At 39.7% G+C, this 16,839-nt stretch overlaps 1 protein-coding gene across 12 annotated transcripts in view; it reads left to right on the top strand.

Annotated features, from left to right (window-relative positions):
* GRIA4 (glutamate ionotropic receptor AMPA type subunit 4) overlaps positions 1 to 16,839 on the top strand; it is a 391,556-nt gene that overhangs the window by 257,671 nt on the left and 117,046 nt on the right. For all 12 annotated transcript variants that reach the window (XR_006819875.1, XM_046014154.1, XM_046014153.1 and 9 more), the window contains exon 5: positions 14,905 to 15,089. Coding sequence is in view for 11 of the 12 variants with exons in the window: in XM_046014154.1 (XP_045870110.1) it covers positions 14,905 to 15,089 (185 nt within the window). In the remaining variant the exon portion in view is untranslated. The remainder of the gene's footprint in view (positions 1 to 14,904; positions 15,090 to 16,839) is intronic.

The following is a 16,839-nucleotide window of genomic DNA, read 5'->3' as shown; positions in this document are numbered from 1 at the left end:
AAATGGTGTCATGAGACCATGGAATTATATTTGTCAGGAATAAATGTCCCGTGACTTTGGATCTTACTCTTCTCTCTTCTGGAGCCAAAGGAAGACAGGAGATATGATTGGCTAGATTTGTATTCATATTGTTTTACGAAAGGATCTAGATTAGATTAGGACCTAGATTAGGAGAGACAGACCCTTTCCTTATTCTGCGTTACAAAAGGAATGTATCATGAGGGTACTTAAATAAGGGATGTTAAGAATTTTTTTAAAATATATGATTCTGCAGTCTAAATAAATATAAAAATTCATGTCTGAGAATTGTATCCTTGGTGATCACCTTTCTTTAGATTCCCTTCCTCAAATGGCAGTTGTAGAGCAGGATTTTTAATAGGAAGCAGTGAAATTCAGGAAAGTATACTAGTTTAGGAGTCAGGAGACCTGTTTGATTTTCTACCGTACCTAACACATATCTTGGTAAAGCATTTTTGGTGGGTGGAGGGACATTGATATTCTCAAAGTCAAGAGTTTGGACTACATTATCCCTCAAGTCTCTAGGCTGCAAATAGTCTGCCAGGGTTTAGATTAGCATGCTAGAGGAATTGGAATGCAGAAGCTCTCCATTTCCAATTACAGGAAGAGTTTATATGTTTTATGTAAAACATATACCTATTGCATAGCTGGCATTCTATTACAAAATTCAGAATCCCAGTTTATACTCTTCTGTGTACAGAACCACCCCACATGTACAAAGAGGTGAGTCCCAAAGAAAAATAAAAATCCTTTTAATTCTAGAGTTCTTCAATTTAATTTTTTAATGCTTTTTTTCCTTATTGTACTGAAATAGTACTTAAGGGTGGTCAGTCGATGGAAATTGCTAGAATTATTAAACTTAGAAAGGGGTATCATAAATAAAGCAAACCATGCTTAAAAAGGAGGTTAACAGTATTGGGGGAAATATCCCATATAGATACTCCTTTAACTCTGAGTATCTAACTGCAAATGGATATATTTTTCAGAAATGAACTATAATATATGTTCACAAATACCCAGCACTAAAAGCTTCTTAGACAGTAAGAAGCTTTCAACAAAACAGTAGTTGAATTTAAGTATTTTAATTATATTAATATTATTTTGAAACCTTAGGGAACATTCGGAGATTAAAATAGAGAACATAACTCAAATTTCACATTTTGAAAAGGTACATAATGAAGAAATGTGCCCTAACTTTATGAATTAATGTATGGAATGCCTTATAATAACTACAAAAATAAAATCAAACTCGCTAGCACAATTAATTTGATTAGTGACATTAGTTTTGTCAAAGTGAACCTGGAAAACCATGAATTTCAATCAAATGTCAGTAATACGTAGTTTAGCTTATTGACTCAGAGAAGCAGACTGATTTCCTGATTTATTGCCGTATTCTAAGTATTTGATGTAAAAATGAATAGTTAAGTCTGATTTTTCATCCTGATAATACACACGTGGCTCAAATTTGTTACAAATATAAAACTGTGCACAGATGTTTCAATATCCATTTTAATTTTCAGGCAAATTTATTCTAATTAAAAATGCAGGTGCTTTTTGGTTTTACTGTCATAATAACTGTTCAGAACACCACTCCCTACCTTAACCCCTGCATGAGCAGAAGCCACCCCATACCATGATTCAAATAGAATTTGTGAAATGGCCTTGTAGGGTTTTGTGACTCTAGGAGGGAAGAGCTTGGGCAAGCATATAGATAGATATAAGTAGTAATGCAAAAGCCTTCTCTCCAGATTCGACCTAATTCTATGATTTAATGTTTGATATCCTTAGAGAAGACAGTTGATGTATGTCCTGAGCAGTCCCATCAGTAACCAAACTGAACCACAGGGCAGCACTCGTAAACTGTTGGGAAGGAACCCACTGTGTTCATTGTTGTAATCTTCTCAGTTGGTGTAATGTTTGGCCCAGATCTGCCGGAGACTGCTGGGGCAGGCGCGTCTCTTCTCTGTGAGGCTGCAGTGAAAGCCCTGAGCACACATCCCCAGCTTCTGTGGCCAAAGCCATACACAGCACTCCTGGGAGATCCCCCGGTACCTCGAACACTTCGTAGGCAGGGATATTCCTAGGTCAAAAATGAATCCTTAATAGGGGAATAAAATTAATCCAAACAGAAGGGAATTAAGTGTTCAGTATATTACAGATGGTATCGTTGAGGAGAATAAAAGGCAGACTTTAACGTCAGACTGAACGAGACTCTGCCAATTAATAGCAAAGCAATCTTAGCCAAGAATTTAACTTCTCCTTCATCCAGTTTGCTTTATATAAAATGAAGATAATAAAATTAACACTGTGCCCATAAAGCACTTAATATGATATCTGCTTCAGATTAGGTAGGGCTTCAGTAACTTTTAGATATTTTTATTATCTTTATTATTATTATATTTAATCAGGTGGGAGAGGGATATGACATAAAACAGGCAGAATTTTTACCCTTGCTATGCAGTTCAGTCTCATTCTAGATTTTTTCCTTTGTGTTGAGACAAACTAGGGAAGCAGAAGTGAATAAGAATTCATGTCATGCTTAAAGAGAACTAGATGGATAAAAATAAGCAATTACGAATTATTAAAATCCAACATCTTCAGATCAGCAGCTGTGCCTCACTGTATACTTAGTACTTTCAAAAATAGCATATAGTGCTTGCTTGATCAATAATTTATTAATTCAGTGAGATATGAGCTGTAATTACTGTACAAACACCTAGGGAAATTTAATTAATTTATTTATTATTTTTTTCCCTTTTATTTTTTCAGCGTAACAGTATTCATTGTTTTTGCACAACACCCAGTGCTCCATTCAAAACGTGCCCTCCCCATTACCCACCACCTGTTCCCCCAACCTCCCACCCCTGACCCTTCAAAACCCTCAGGTTGTTTTTCAGAGTCCATAGTCTCTTATGGTTCGCCTCCCCTTCCAAGAAATTTAAAGAAGACAGACAACAACTCCCTCTGAAAGGTCAGAGAAGTCTTCTTTTATTTTTCTTTTATTTTAATTCCAATGTAGTTAACATACAGTTTACTATTAGTTTCCGGTGTATGATACAGTGGTTCACTTCCATACTTCACCCACCCATATGTCACTCCTTAATCCCCATCACCTGTTGCCCCATCCCCCACCCACCCACCTCCCCTCTTGTCCCACCCACCTACCTCCCCTCTTGTAACCATCAGTGTGTTCTCTAAAGTTATGAGTCTGTTTCTTGGTTTGCCTCTCTCTGTTTTTCCCCATTATTTATTTGTTTTCTTTCTTAAATTCCACATGTGAGTGAAATCATATGGTATTTTTCTTTGACTTACTTTTGTTAACACAATACTCTCTAGCTCCATCCATTTTGTTGCAGATAGCAAGATTTCATTCTTTTTATGGATGAATGATGTGCGTTGTATATATACACATATTTTTTAGCCATTCATCAGTCAATGGACACTTGGGCTGCTTCCATAATTTAGCTATTATGAATAATGGTGCTATAAAACACAGGTGTGTGTATCTGTTTGGATGAGTGTTTTGCATTTTGGAGGTAAATACCCAGTAGTGTGATTACTGTATTGTAGGGTAGCTCTATTTTTTAACTTTTTGAGGAAACTCCATACTGTTGTCCACAGTGGCTACACCAGCTGGCATTCCCACCCACAGTGTAAGAGGGTTCCCCCTTCTCCACATCCTCGCCAACACCTGTTGTTTCCTGTGTTTTCAGTTTTGGCCATTCTGACAGGTGTGAGACGATATCTCATTGTAGTTTTGATTTGCATTTCCCTGATGAGGGATGTTGGGCATCTTTTCATGTCTGTTGGCCATCTGATTGTCTTATTTGGAGAACTTTTGTTCATGTCTTCTGCCTATTTTAATTGGATTATTTGGTTTTTGGGTGTTGAGTTGTAGAAGTTCTTCAATATTTTGGATACTAACCCTTTATCAGATATGTCATTTGCAAACATCTCCCATTTGGTGGGTTGCCTTTTAGTTTTATTGGCTATCCTACTCTGTACAGAAGATTTTTATTTTGATGTAGTCTCAATGAGAGAAGTTTTCTAAAATGACCTAAAGCTGAGACTTAAAGTAAAACTAGAAGTTGCAAGTGAGTCTGAAGAATACAGACTCCCTCATCTCAAGGAATAGCCATCAGAACACAGTAAGCAAGAGAGAAAGAACCTGGTTTATTTGGCAAACTGCCAGTCTTCAGTGTGACTTGAGCAATGTGTAGCTCAGAGAGAGAGAGAGAGAGATTGGTGTGGAAAAATAAGTTCCTCCCGCCACCATCCCCAGTCATTTCTGTCCTATTCTTCCTTCATTTTTCTTCATAGAACTTACCACCTCTTTGGTTATACTCTAAGTGTTTTTGCGTATTTGCTTATTGTCTGCCTTAGTCCTGGAGTCCAAGCTTCATGGGGGTGGCATGTGTCACTGTTTTGGTTGCTCCTGTATCTGCAGATCCTGGAGCAATGGTCTGGCACACAGTAGACACTCAGTAAATATTCACTGAATGAAAGTGAAAGAATAAGTAGGGACATGTTTATGGAGGATCTTAAATACAGTATTTTAGGAGAAGCATCAGAAATGACATGACTTGATGGTGGAGGGTAGAGAAAACTCATGACAAGTCCGAGAGTATCCCTTGGGTTTCTAACTAAACTGACCAAGTTCTTGGCTAATGACCAAATATGTAATTCAAGAATAAGACTTAAGTTTTGTTTTCGTCTTTGAGAGGGTGTGGGATGTTGAGTTATACGTTACGAGTCTCCTAGAGTTGTGGGAGGAATTCCCTCAACTACCCAGAATTCACAAAGTACATCCCTCAAATGGACAAAAGCATTCTACATTCACTCTGCCATGGGGAATAAAAGGATTTTTCTTAACAGCTATGGAGCAGATCACTATATGTAGTAAAATCCTACATTCACCATCTTCATTGCATAGAAGTCAAAAGTGGATGATTAAGAAATTCAAATACCTTGCCTTAGAACGAGATAGTTGAAATGAAAAACACAGTTGTTGCATTTGAAAGTAGCTGAGTAGACCACTGAATCCATCATTTGTCACTTGGCATGCTGTTCAAGAAATCACTCTTTCTTTAGATGATCACCTCAATGTCATTTCCCCACTAAAGAAATTTAATAGTGAGTAATCAGATGTATTCACTCTCAGTCACTGACATGAGTTTACAATTACTTCTTGGAATTGAGCGAGCCTCAGTGGGATATAAAAATTAGGCTAATCATATGGTGAATACTTACTTCATCCTGTGTTTGTTCCCACTAGGAACAGAAATTGTCTTGATAATTGTATGCAAATCCTTTCACCAGAATCATCTAAAGAAAATTATGTACTGCTACTCCTTTTCTAAAGAAAAGACAAAAGTAACATTTTAAAATATCACTTTCAAATCAACCAAAATGAATGGTTTTGGCTTTGTGTGCAGAAGCCAGATCCAAATTAATATTATTTACAGTACACAGTCTGGCATGTGAGGGTAACAAACTGATATTTAATATGTTGTGTAACACTTCTGTGTGTTTTGTTGCTAGTGATTGCTTTCATGATTAATTAATGAGATCTATTGGACTCAGACTTCAACATAGGGTAGAATAAATTAATTGGGTCTCTTCAGAACGAGCATTCTATATGGAGCATTGGCTATCCTCAATCAGTGAACCAGCTTTTCAGGGTTAGCTGAGGATTTGTTTTTATAAACCAAAAGTATTTCTGTGTTTAGCATTTAGAATAGAATTTTTTCTAAAATGGATTTCAAACTTCCTTTAATTCTGAATTTTTTTGAGGCTTATTTCAGCCTTTGTTAATGACTCAAGATGGTTGCTGTAAAGGTTGATAATAGAAAGTGTATGGGGTGCCTGGGTGGCTCAGTGGTTTAAGCCTCTGCCTTCAGCTCAGGTCATGATCTCAGGGTCCTGGGATCGAGCCTCGCATCGGGCTCTCCGCTCGGCGGGGAGCCTGCTTCCCCCTCTCTCTCTGCCTGCCTCTCTGCCTACTTGTGATCTCTCTCTCTGTCAAATAAATAAATAAATTCTTTAAAAAAAAAAAAAAAAAGAAAGTGTAGAGCAATTTCCACGGATACCCTAAGGAATGCTGAGATGTACAAGGCTCTTGGCTCCTACAATCCATGACCTCCCTCGGGCCTGTTTTGGGAGTTTTTGCATTTACCTGCCACATTATTTTTGCATCTAAATGCATAAATTAAGTAGTTTTCAGGCCTCTCTAATTCCTTTGAATATTACTGACCGTCAATTCAGAAGCCATCTCTAATGAAACAGAAGACATTGCTGAAATTCGAATATTTTAGACTAACAGAAATGACAGTCTCATATTCTTCCAACCTGATAAAATGAAAATCTCTTGGCTCTTCAGTGGGTAATTACAGAATGGTGGGGGGGGGGGGAGAATTTGGAGAGAAGTAAGCAACTGACATTGTCCTTTCTTCCCATTTGTTTGAGAACTATTATAGATTGGAGGAATTGCTGCATTACACCTACATTCATTTTAGTAGCCTCCTGTTTGGTTCCCTTTCTTCCTTTATTTGAGTCCATCATTATAAATGCTAATATTATGAAAGCAATTTTATAATCTGTCTCTTCTCTGCTCCAAAACCTCCATGTTTCTCTGTGGCCCCCAAAGTAAAATTTAACTCTCCATTTTTAATCATTCAAATACATTCATTGAGTGGCTTTTAGTCACCAGGTGCTCTTCTCTCACAGTGAGCAGCAGGAAACTTGCCTCCCTGCTTGAGCTTGCCCTCTAGTGGGGGCAACAGATGATACACAAGATGAATAAAATGCATAGTATATTAGGTGATGATGCTAGGGAGAAAATACCGCAAAGAAGGGAGTGTGTCAGCTCAGGACAACAGCGTTGACACGGTGGAGAATGAGATTGGGATGCCCTCCTTGAAGAGAGCAGGTGGGTTAAAGACCTGGTGGAGGTGAAAGGATGAGCCTCCCAGACCTGCCTTGCAGAGCGCTGTAGGGCAAAGGCTGGTGGAGAACAGAGCTGGAGGGAGGGCTGTTTGCTGGCGGAGTCTGAGAGCAAGTCTGAGAGCAAGTGAGCTGCAGGTGAGGTCAGAGAGGCAGCGGGCCGTGTGCAAGCAGTGAGAGGGCTGTGAGCTCTGAGGAGGCTGGTCTGCTGGCACAGAGCTGTGCTATCACCAGTCCGAAGCGGGTAGAGGCAGAACAAGGACACCTGTCTCGGGAGAGGGCTACAGATTCTAGACAAGAGAGGGCGCTGGTTGCACATGGGTGGCGGCCACAGTGGTATTTGGGAAAGGCATTCTGATTCTCTGAGTGCTTTGAAGATCGCACTGACAGACGACGCTAACATGCCAGCAGTGTTCCTGAGAAGAAGAGGGACCCCAGCAACACAGCCTTGACCTTACTTTCCAGTCTCATCTGCAGCTCTCCCTGTCTGCTAACGCGGGGTTCAAGAGCCCCTCCACTTGAGAATGGGGACCTGAGTTCACATCGTAGTTCTGCCACTTGCTAGGGCCGCCATAACGGAGCTCACCCTTATCTCTGTCCCTTCATCTGCCGGGTGGGGATAATCAGACCCTCTTCACAGGGCTCTCCTGAGGTCCAGCTGAATTGTCAAAGAGTCTTAAAGCCTATTATGTTTATGAACCCACCACTCCACAAACCAGTCTCTTAACAATTAATAATCTGTGAGGCATTCCTCAAGCTTCCTGCCACTCAGCCGTTGGCTCCCATGCTCATCACCATCTCCGTCCTTCAGACCTTCTTCACCTGTCATTCTCTCTGCAGAGAAGTCCTCGCTGTCTCCGAGGGCCTCTGACCCTCCTCTCAACTCAACACCTTGCTTTCCCAAAGTGTTGCCATTCAGAGGAAGTTTAGCATACAGAATTAGGTCTTAAGTACTTTAAAGTCTTAATACGAGACAAACATTATTTGGTTGCCTCTTAATTCACAGATCTGCATTTTATTTTTTTTTATTTTTTTTTCCCATTTTATTTTAGATCTGCATTTTAATCTCCTCATAAAGATACAACAGGTGGGGGCGCCTGGGTGGCTCGGTGGATTGGGCCGCTGCCTTCGGCTCGGGTCATGGTCTCGGGGTCCTGGGATCGAGCCCTGCGTCGGGATCTCTGCTCCGTGGGGAGCCTGCTTCCTCCTCTCTCTCTCTGCCTGCCTCTCTGCCTACTTGTGATCTCTCTCTCTGTCAAATAAATAAATAAAATCTTTAAAAAAAAAAAAAAAGATACAACAGGTGGAGCACCTGGGTGGGTCAGTCAGTTGAGTGTCTGACTCTTGATTTTGGCGCAGGTCGTGACCTCAGGGATTCAGCCCTGCGTTGGGCTTCCAGCTCTGTTGGAGTCTGCTTGGGTTTCTCTCTCCCTCTGTCCCTCCCCACCCTCCTAAAATAGATAAATTTAAAAAAAAAAAAAGATACAATGGTTGCATTTAGTGCAAATTCAAATTGTGAACTTTTTATAGTGTGATATAAAAAAACATATATAATCAGAACTGTGAATTTTACATAGTGTGATTTAAAATTGATAAAATCTCAACTTAGGAGCAAAGTAATATAGAATAATACAGAAATAATGTATAGATATAGATATAGATATATATAATATAGAAATCATTCCAGACATTTATTCTGATTAGGAAACTAGTGTTTAGTTATTGGAGTTTAAAATTATGCAAAATTTTCAGGAATGCCTTTCTTATGTGAAAAGAGATTGTTGTCCACTGTGAAAAGATACTAATAAATGCTCATAGTGCTGAGGAGATAGATGATTCTGCAAAGATATCCAGTTTATTCTTAAGAGTCTCATGCTCTACCGACTGAGCTAGCCGGGCACCCTCCAGTTTATTCTTAGAGACTATTCAAAATCTACAGAGACAGTCTTTAGAAAAATGGATGCCTATAGCAAGAGAGAAAATTGGGTTTCTCAAGCCTGTGTCAATCTAGCTTACTGGTTTGGGTGACGAAGGAGGTGGCTGCCAGGCCTTATCATCAGAAGTCACTTGACATCCGAAATCCAGGTAGAAAAGTGTGTGCTTGTTCAGGATATCATAAAAGACCTAACTGCCCTCTGAAAACAGGATTAAATGACCACCAATAGAACAGATTGATGTCACGCCCAAATCCTCGTCCTCCATATCCCTTATATTCCATGAATCACCACTAAGCAGAGTCATCCTTCCCCCGTTTAGCATCCACTCCCCTTCCCCTGTCGTCTCAGCTGGGTGACTTCAGGATGGGCTCCGAATGGGCTTTCCTGTTTCCTGTTAACTCCATCCCCTGTATTCCCACACCTCAGCTGAATGGTCGGTCTGCAGCACATTTGTCATTCTCTTCCTGAAGTCCTTGAGGAATAAAGACCAAATTCTGTGATATGAGAGAAAGCCTAATGACACGACCTTTGCCTGCTTCTCTCTGATGCCTTTGGAGCCCTTCCCACAGTCTGCACTAAATCTGTCCATATCCTCCTTGTTCTTCAGAACACATGAGATAAACTGAAGTGTTTGAGGTTCCTGGATGTGACCTGTCATGCTGCTTCTCACTGCTGAGCCTTGTAACATTCTGACTCCTGTCTATGAAATTCCCTCTAATTCATTTGTGCATTCAGACAACTCTTTTCTGAGCATCCACTGAGCACAGGGACAGTCCCTAACTTCATGGAGCCTACAGTAGAGGGCAAAGACCTAATCAGATCATCATTCAAATATATAGTTAGAAAGTGAGCTAAAAATCTTGGAAACACATGTACGGAAAACTATGAGCTTGAAGAGCTAAGGGGGAAAGTGATCTAGTCAGGGTTAAGTAATGTTTGCAGTAAGCTCTGAAAGATGAAATAAAGCAAAAGTGGAAGGAAGCAGTTTTTTTTAAAGGGAATAGCAGCTTTTTGCAAAGGCACTAAGGTAGAAGATGCATGGTACCTTCTAGAACATCTGAGAAGGGCAGTGTTGCTGGAGGATAGAAAACAAAGACATTAATGGTCTAAAATAATACTGGAAAGAGGGAGGAGACAAATACGATTTGGGTATGTATCAGAGAAGAGTAAGAAAATCCGGGGCACTGCAGGGAAGTCCATAGAGTTTCTATCTATAAAAATGAATCTAGTATGGAAACAAGTGATTATATAAATAATAGCTTCAGGCATTCTTTGTGTTGAAATGGAATTTTCCAGGGGCCTTGTTCAAGAAAAGCCCAAGAGAATGAAGAAAAACATGGTGTTAGAGCATGCCTGGAGGGAGGTGTTCAAGGCCTGGAACCTGCGGCAGATGGTTGAAAATACTTGCAGTATGCCTGTATTCGTGAGGGGTAGGCTCATTTGCAACTAACAGAAACTTTAAAGATTTAGATGACCAGATTCACCTGTAAGATGGCATCTGAATTAAATATGCACATGGATTGTCGGGTTCAGGAAACAATAAATGTTCTTGTCAGAAAATACTAGAGGCTTTAGGGGAAATCCAGGACCCAGAATGAGCATCTTTAAAGGTGGATTTTCTGTTTTTACTGTTGATTATAGACAAGGGAAAACTCAAGACTTTCTATCTGTTGTCAGGTTTGCGTGTTTGGCCTCAAACTGCATAAGTTAGAAGATCTTTGTTTATTTTCACTCTGCCCTTCTTGAATTCTTGAACTGTGCACAGAATAAATGCTGTAGTCACAGCTGCCGATCATTTTAACCGAGCTGCAAGGTTGGTTACTCCTCCTGTGTGCTGAGACCTTGGAGTCCAGACAGGAGGCTTTGAACACGTTTCGGTGCTAAGCTGCTTTCCAACGAGTCCAAACTAAATGGTTGCTAAATCCATTCGGCAGTTCCAGCATGGTGGCGCTCAGCGCAGTGTGGCCTCCAGAACCTCATTCCCTCTCAGACGGAGGTTCATACGTAGCACGGCGCATACTTCCAGGCCTGCATGCTAGTGTATGGGGTGCCGGGAGTTGTGCCCAGACTGGAGACATTGGTAGTGCCCCTCAGGTACTGCCTGTGTAGCAGTTCCCAGGGTTGATGGGGGGGCCGGTACTTGGAGTAAGCACCTGCCGCTGCTGTGTCCCTTTGCCGCTTCTCCTTTGGAAGCTCATCAACACTCCCCTCTCCTCAACCAGGGGACAGCCCGGTCCTCTCTTCATGCTGGTTCCCACCACTCTGACCTTGATGATTCTCTGTCCCGCCCTTACCATACTGGTTCCCTCGACCAGGAGCTTCTCCATCCCATATACATCATAATGGTCCACCCTTCATCACATTACTTCCTTCTACTGATGAGACTCCTTGAGAATGTCTGCTCTCACCTCTTCTCATCTTCTCCTCAATTTCTTAGCCATCCGAAATACGACTTCTGTACCTAGCATTGCACACTGCTCAGTGAACCTGTGAACTTCTAATTAAAAAGCACTATGAGCACTTTTCAGTCTTGATCGAAGGGAAGTCTTTTTAATAGCTTATCAGTAACTCTCTTCTGTTTGAAATTATATGCACCCTGACATAAATTTCTCCTGATTCTCCTCCTGCTCCTCTGTGTACAGATAGTTGAATCAAATAACTCTTGAAAGAGAGAACATCAAATAAATAAAACCCAGCTCGTGTTGCTAGCAGCCACATCTCTGGATGGTGCTACTCAGCCAAAATAGGTCATTCCCCATGGATGGGAGAAACATTGTTGCTGTGCACGGATGCGGTCATTCGGGGCAGCTTGCATCACTGTCATCAATGACCAGCATAATTGATAATACATCACATGGCATAAAAACATTTTAAGCAGCGTTTTTATGTATAACTGATAGTGTTCTTTTACAACTATGAAAAACCTTTAATTACTTGCTGTAATATCGTACTGTGATTTTCTCCACAGTGCACTTTCACCACTATTCTGATAAAATTATTTTGGTGGTTTATACAGTACTGACATTTGTGTAATGGTTAGTTGCTTAGTAAGTGACCAGATAGTGAATTCCTTGTAGAAACCAGAATCTTGTCTTTATCTTGGCAAACCTTAAAGGATCTTGGATATAGTAGGTTTTTAGTAAATTATATTGAATTAAAATGTTAGGCAGCTTTTCTAAAGTCGAAGTGAGACTTAAAAGATCCTTTACAGTAACAAAGTCTCCATTAGTCTTTTGATATGCTCCAAACCCTGAAGTATTCATAGCCAACAATATCGCATTACAGATTTTCTAATAACTGGGAGATACAAATCATAGCCGGATGTAGAATTAGTATGACATGACTTGTGATTTTCTAGTTTATGTAACAGCCAAGTTACATAACCATAGACTCAACAGCAGTATTTTCTCCCAACTCACAATATATTCCCAACTATCTTGGCAAATAAATAAGACACACACATCTGAGTAGCACTGAACAAGAGAGCATATGAAAATCAAAGATAGCTTATAAAGAATTCCAGCTTCCAGCCTATAGCTGCACGTCCTTTGCACTGCGCTGAAAAGATGCCATTTATTCTGACTATGATTAATGGTTCTTCTTAGGCAGCCAACTTTCTTTGCCATTTAACGAAGATTGTGTCCTACGGTTTTGTCTTATTTCAGTTCTTGTGTCATTTGTAAATTAGACAAATTGTATAATAAAATTTTGAATTTGAATTATAGTTTGGTTTATTAGTGTGAATCTTGAAGTATCTCTTATACAACTGGGAGCATACATTAATTTCATCAGAAGGTTTGTAGCTGTACAATCTGTAAAGGTCCTGTAGGCAGGAAAATAACAACCTGGATGCCTAGTAGTGATGTGAAGCCTGATAACCACATGATGCCAAACATAAAAAAATAAAGTAAAAAGGCAGTATATAAAGAACACTGCCAAGCTGTGAATTGATCCTAGGGCCCAGGACGACTACTTTGATGTGTGTGATTGGTATTTATCATTTTTTTTTGGCAACATGCAAAAAAAATCAAATGACATGTCTTTGAATTATTTTGGCATGACACTAAATAAAAGGAGAAAGAGGGAAAGTAAGACGTCAATTGGACGTTTTTTTAAAAGAACGTGTTCATACGTGTCAAAAATGAATAAAAGGAAATTGCCTTGCTTCCTATCAGAGAGCAAGTCCCTGTAACAGAATAAATGAGGCCTGAGCATGTACGCAAAGAGAGCATTCAGACCATCCTGTTACCTAGGTATCAGACAGCAAACAAGGGAAAGAGTCCTGGGTTTGGGGTGGGGGCCAAGGGGAATCTAAGTAAGATCCAAAAAGATGGTTACAGGCATGCGTTACAAAAGGGAAGACTAAATGGAGCACTAGATAGACCAGAATAATTTTAGAGTAATTAACATGCCCTCTGACTTCCTCTTGGGGGAATTTTTTTTCATTTAGATAAAAATGAATCCTGACTGCCACAGTATTTCATTTGGCAGGATACCAGGTAATTTATATTTCAAATATGATCTCATCATCGGTTCCATCTGTTGATATTAACCGAGCATCCGTAACGTTTGAAGCTCTGACTTGTAGAAAATTTACCTGAAAATCAGAATCCTTGAATCTGAGAGACTCATACCAATCAGAAACCTGAGTAAATGCCCTCTTACCTTACAAGTGCTGTGTATTCATTTAAGTCTTCACTTTTAATCCACCCCCTTCTACACTCTGACTCCAGGGATCAAGGAAGGCAGAAACCACAGTCAGCTGCCATAGGATGAGCTCAAATCAGTGCTAGACCTTCTTAAAGAGGACCAGCATTTTTGTCTTTTTTATGCTAAGCAGCAAGTGGAAAAAAATCACTGGCTACCAGGCTCTGATTGTAACCTGGTCTTATTTATTGGCTCTTCATAGTTTCAAAGACTTTTTCCTTCTTCTTATATGCCAGTCGAAAACTGAGAGCCTGAAAAAGCAAGATTATAGCACAGTGTTGGCCTGAAGAAACACTCCAGGAGCTATGTTCCTAAGTTTGACCCAGCTTCCCTAACCCAGACTGAGACCTTTGACTTCCCTTCCCTTATGTGCTGGTTGGTACAGGGAGATATGGACCCACAACAGGGCACAGACCACCCCATTCTCCGGAGGACTGTCTCCAGCTAGCGAACATTCCCTTTTTCAGCAAGCTTGGATGAATCTTCTCAGCCTTCAGGACCCAGTGCACGTTGTCCTCCTCTTGCTGATGTCCCAGCAGGCAAATTTAACCAAACCTTCTTTGGGCCCACAATGGACATTGAGTATTGCTTTCATTACAGTGTCTTAAACTGAGTTGCATTTGTTTCTTTGAATGTCTTTCCTCCTCTACTAGATTATGAGTTTGAATGCCTGGTGCCTCGCCTAGTAGCCATTCAATTCACCCACTTTCTGCATCATCCCCCTGCTAAAGAGACAAAGAGTTAAATAATGCCTTCTCCCCAAAAAAAGGTGGGGGTTGGGGAAAAATAATAATGGCTCCTCCACTCACAATAATGGATCCTTAATAAATACTGCTGCATTAGTTTTTAATATCCTCTTTTCCATAGCCGAACCCAAAAATGTCGTTATCGCCTTGCTCAAGGGGAGCAGATGTTCAAAACAGATGTTCAAAATTAACTCTGTCCAGTGAGTAGAATTAACAAAAATAATTTATGAAATTTTTATTGAGTACAGTAGTACTGAGTTTGGTTTTTGGTTTATTTCATGAAAAATATGTCTAAAGCAATGTAATGTTCTCTCTACTAGAGGGATTGTGAGAGTTTATTCAAGGCATGCTGTCCTTCCTTCATTCAAGAAATATTTTTAAGGGGTGTTGCCCCCAAATAAAAGAACAATCACTCAGATCTTTAAATTTCTCAGCATTTATTGTATATTTGCAGCATAAAAATGTTGACATAGACTCAGTGCCTGCATAAGTTATTAAGGAGGAGGAGAGAAAGTATGTTTTTAGTAACCCTTCTGGATTTCTTTCCTCACTAGGGTACTCAATACTTCAAGCTATTATGGAAAAAGCAGGACAAAATGGTTGGCATGTCAGCGCTATATGTGTGGAAAATTTTAATGATGTCAGCTATAGGCAACTTCTAGAAGAACTTGACAGACGACAAGAGAAGAAATTTGTAATAGACTGTGAGATAGAGAGGCTTCAAAACATATTAGAACAGGTAAGTCCTGGATTTTATATTATTATTACCCTAGACCTTCTACAAAATGTTGACTTTTGATTTACTTTTTTCCCATTAGTATTTTCTCCAAACCATTCAGTCTGAAGTGCAGAGTTCAGGCATTTTCATTCCATGATTCATCTCCAAGACTAAATCGTAATCCTTTATCACCAAAGGCCATTTTGGTTCATAGGTCTCAGTGCAGCAAGGAGCACTATTTCTCACACATTTTAAAGACCTACCACATAGTAAGGACCTTCTGTGAATCACCAAGAGCTCTTGGCCTCCTACGTTCATAAACATAAGTTTTGAACATTAATGCCATCTAGGATCTTAGAGAGTTTTAGTATTCATGACTGTGTGCTTTTTGTAACCTTTAGAAAAAGAGCTACATGAGAACGAACATGAAATAGTAAAGCACTGAAATAAAAGCAAGTTAAATGGCATCCTTCTTCTAGATGGGTAGCTCATCTTCTTCTGATGTCTTAAGTGCAGTGCTATCACAGTGAAGATGGTTTTCAACTCTCTTTCACAAATGAATCTTTCAACAAATACTCATTGATTTGATTTGAAGCAGATAGAAAAAGGTAAAATTGAGCTTTGTTATCGTGTTAAATGATAGAAAAATCTCATCAAATAAAGGGTAGCATTTGCCTTCCTCCTCACCCCACATCTCTCTAGATAAGCTTCAAGTCGTACTTGGCCAAAATTGCGGTGAATGAATGCCACCTAGTGGTTTTGGAAATGTTTGCTCCTGCCTTATCTATAGTAAGCCATTCGATAGTAGCAAGATGTTTTGTTACTTTGCTGCGTACGGTATGCATAATAATATGATTGGATTTGTAGAAGTAAACAGCAATTTGTAGCTTTATTTAGAACAAGAACTTAAGTACTCAACTAGAAAAATCAAAACTGAAATATGTTTTAGAGATTCCTACTTCATATTGAAGAGCCCTACATGAAATGCCTTTCAGTTTCCCTCAACTATATCAGAATTTATAAAAGTTAAAAGTAAAAAAGCATGGTGTATTTCTTTTCAAGATCTGGTGAAGCCAGTCTGTACTGTAAGAGGAAATGACAGTATTCAGTTCCTGTTAATTTTTCATGGAAGAAGAAAAAAATCTTGATTGAAGAACTATGTTTATATTATATTGGAAGACACTCATTATAACCCTGTATGTCACTTAGGTTTATTCCTAAGGGACTCCAAAAAAATCGTTAAGGTTGCAACTATTCAAGGTATTTAGAAATTTTCAGCGTGTATTTATGGAATCCAAGGAAAAACTTAAAAACTTTCTGACTTGTCATTTCAGCTCCAACTCTGACTTTCTTAAGACACTCATTTCAGCTTAAACTGTGCTCTCCCTCCCTCTCACTGCCACCCGTGTTGAGAGTTTGAGTTGTTTGATACGAACAACTGAAGCTTTGTAAATACCTCCTCATGAATCCCACAGAGCAGTTAGTTCTGAGAACTCCCGGGATTGCCAGGTTCCTGTCAGAGGGTGAGGAAGGCTCAGAAAGACCCTCCACTTAGCACCTGTGCTTAAAAGACTGTGTCTGGAGAAGGCAGTGCAGGGCCTACAGCACACTTACCCATTTCAGAGGCTTAGCTAGTTTCTAAGAAGAGTATCGGAGTGCCCCAATGCTTGGGATAAACTCTTGCCTTAAATAAAATCTTGGCAAGGGAAAGGATAGCTTTTTTTTTTTTTTTTTTGTCATCTCAAAAGTATTTTTTATATTCTTAGCCTTG

This window comes from Meles meles, chromosome 8, assembly GCF_922984935.1.
Source record: "Meles meles chromosome 8, mMelMel3.1 paternal haplotype, whole genome shotgun sequence".
NCBI lineage: Eukaryota > Metazoa > Chordata > Mammalia > Carnivora > Mustelidae > Meles > Meles meles.
This window is presented reverse-complemented; position numbering and strand designations above follow the sequence as displayed.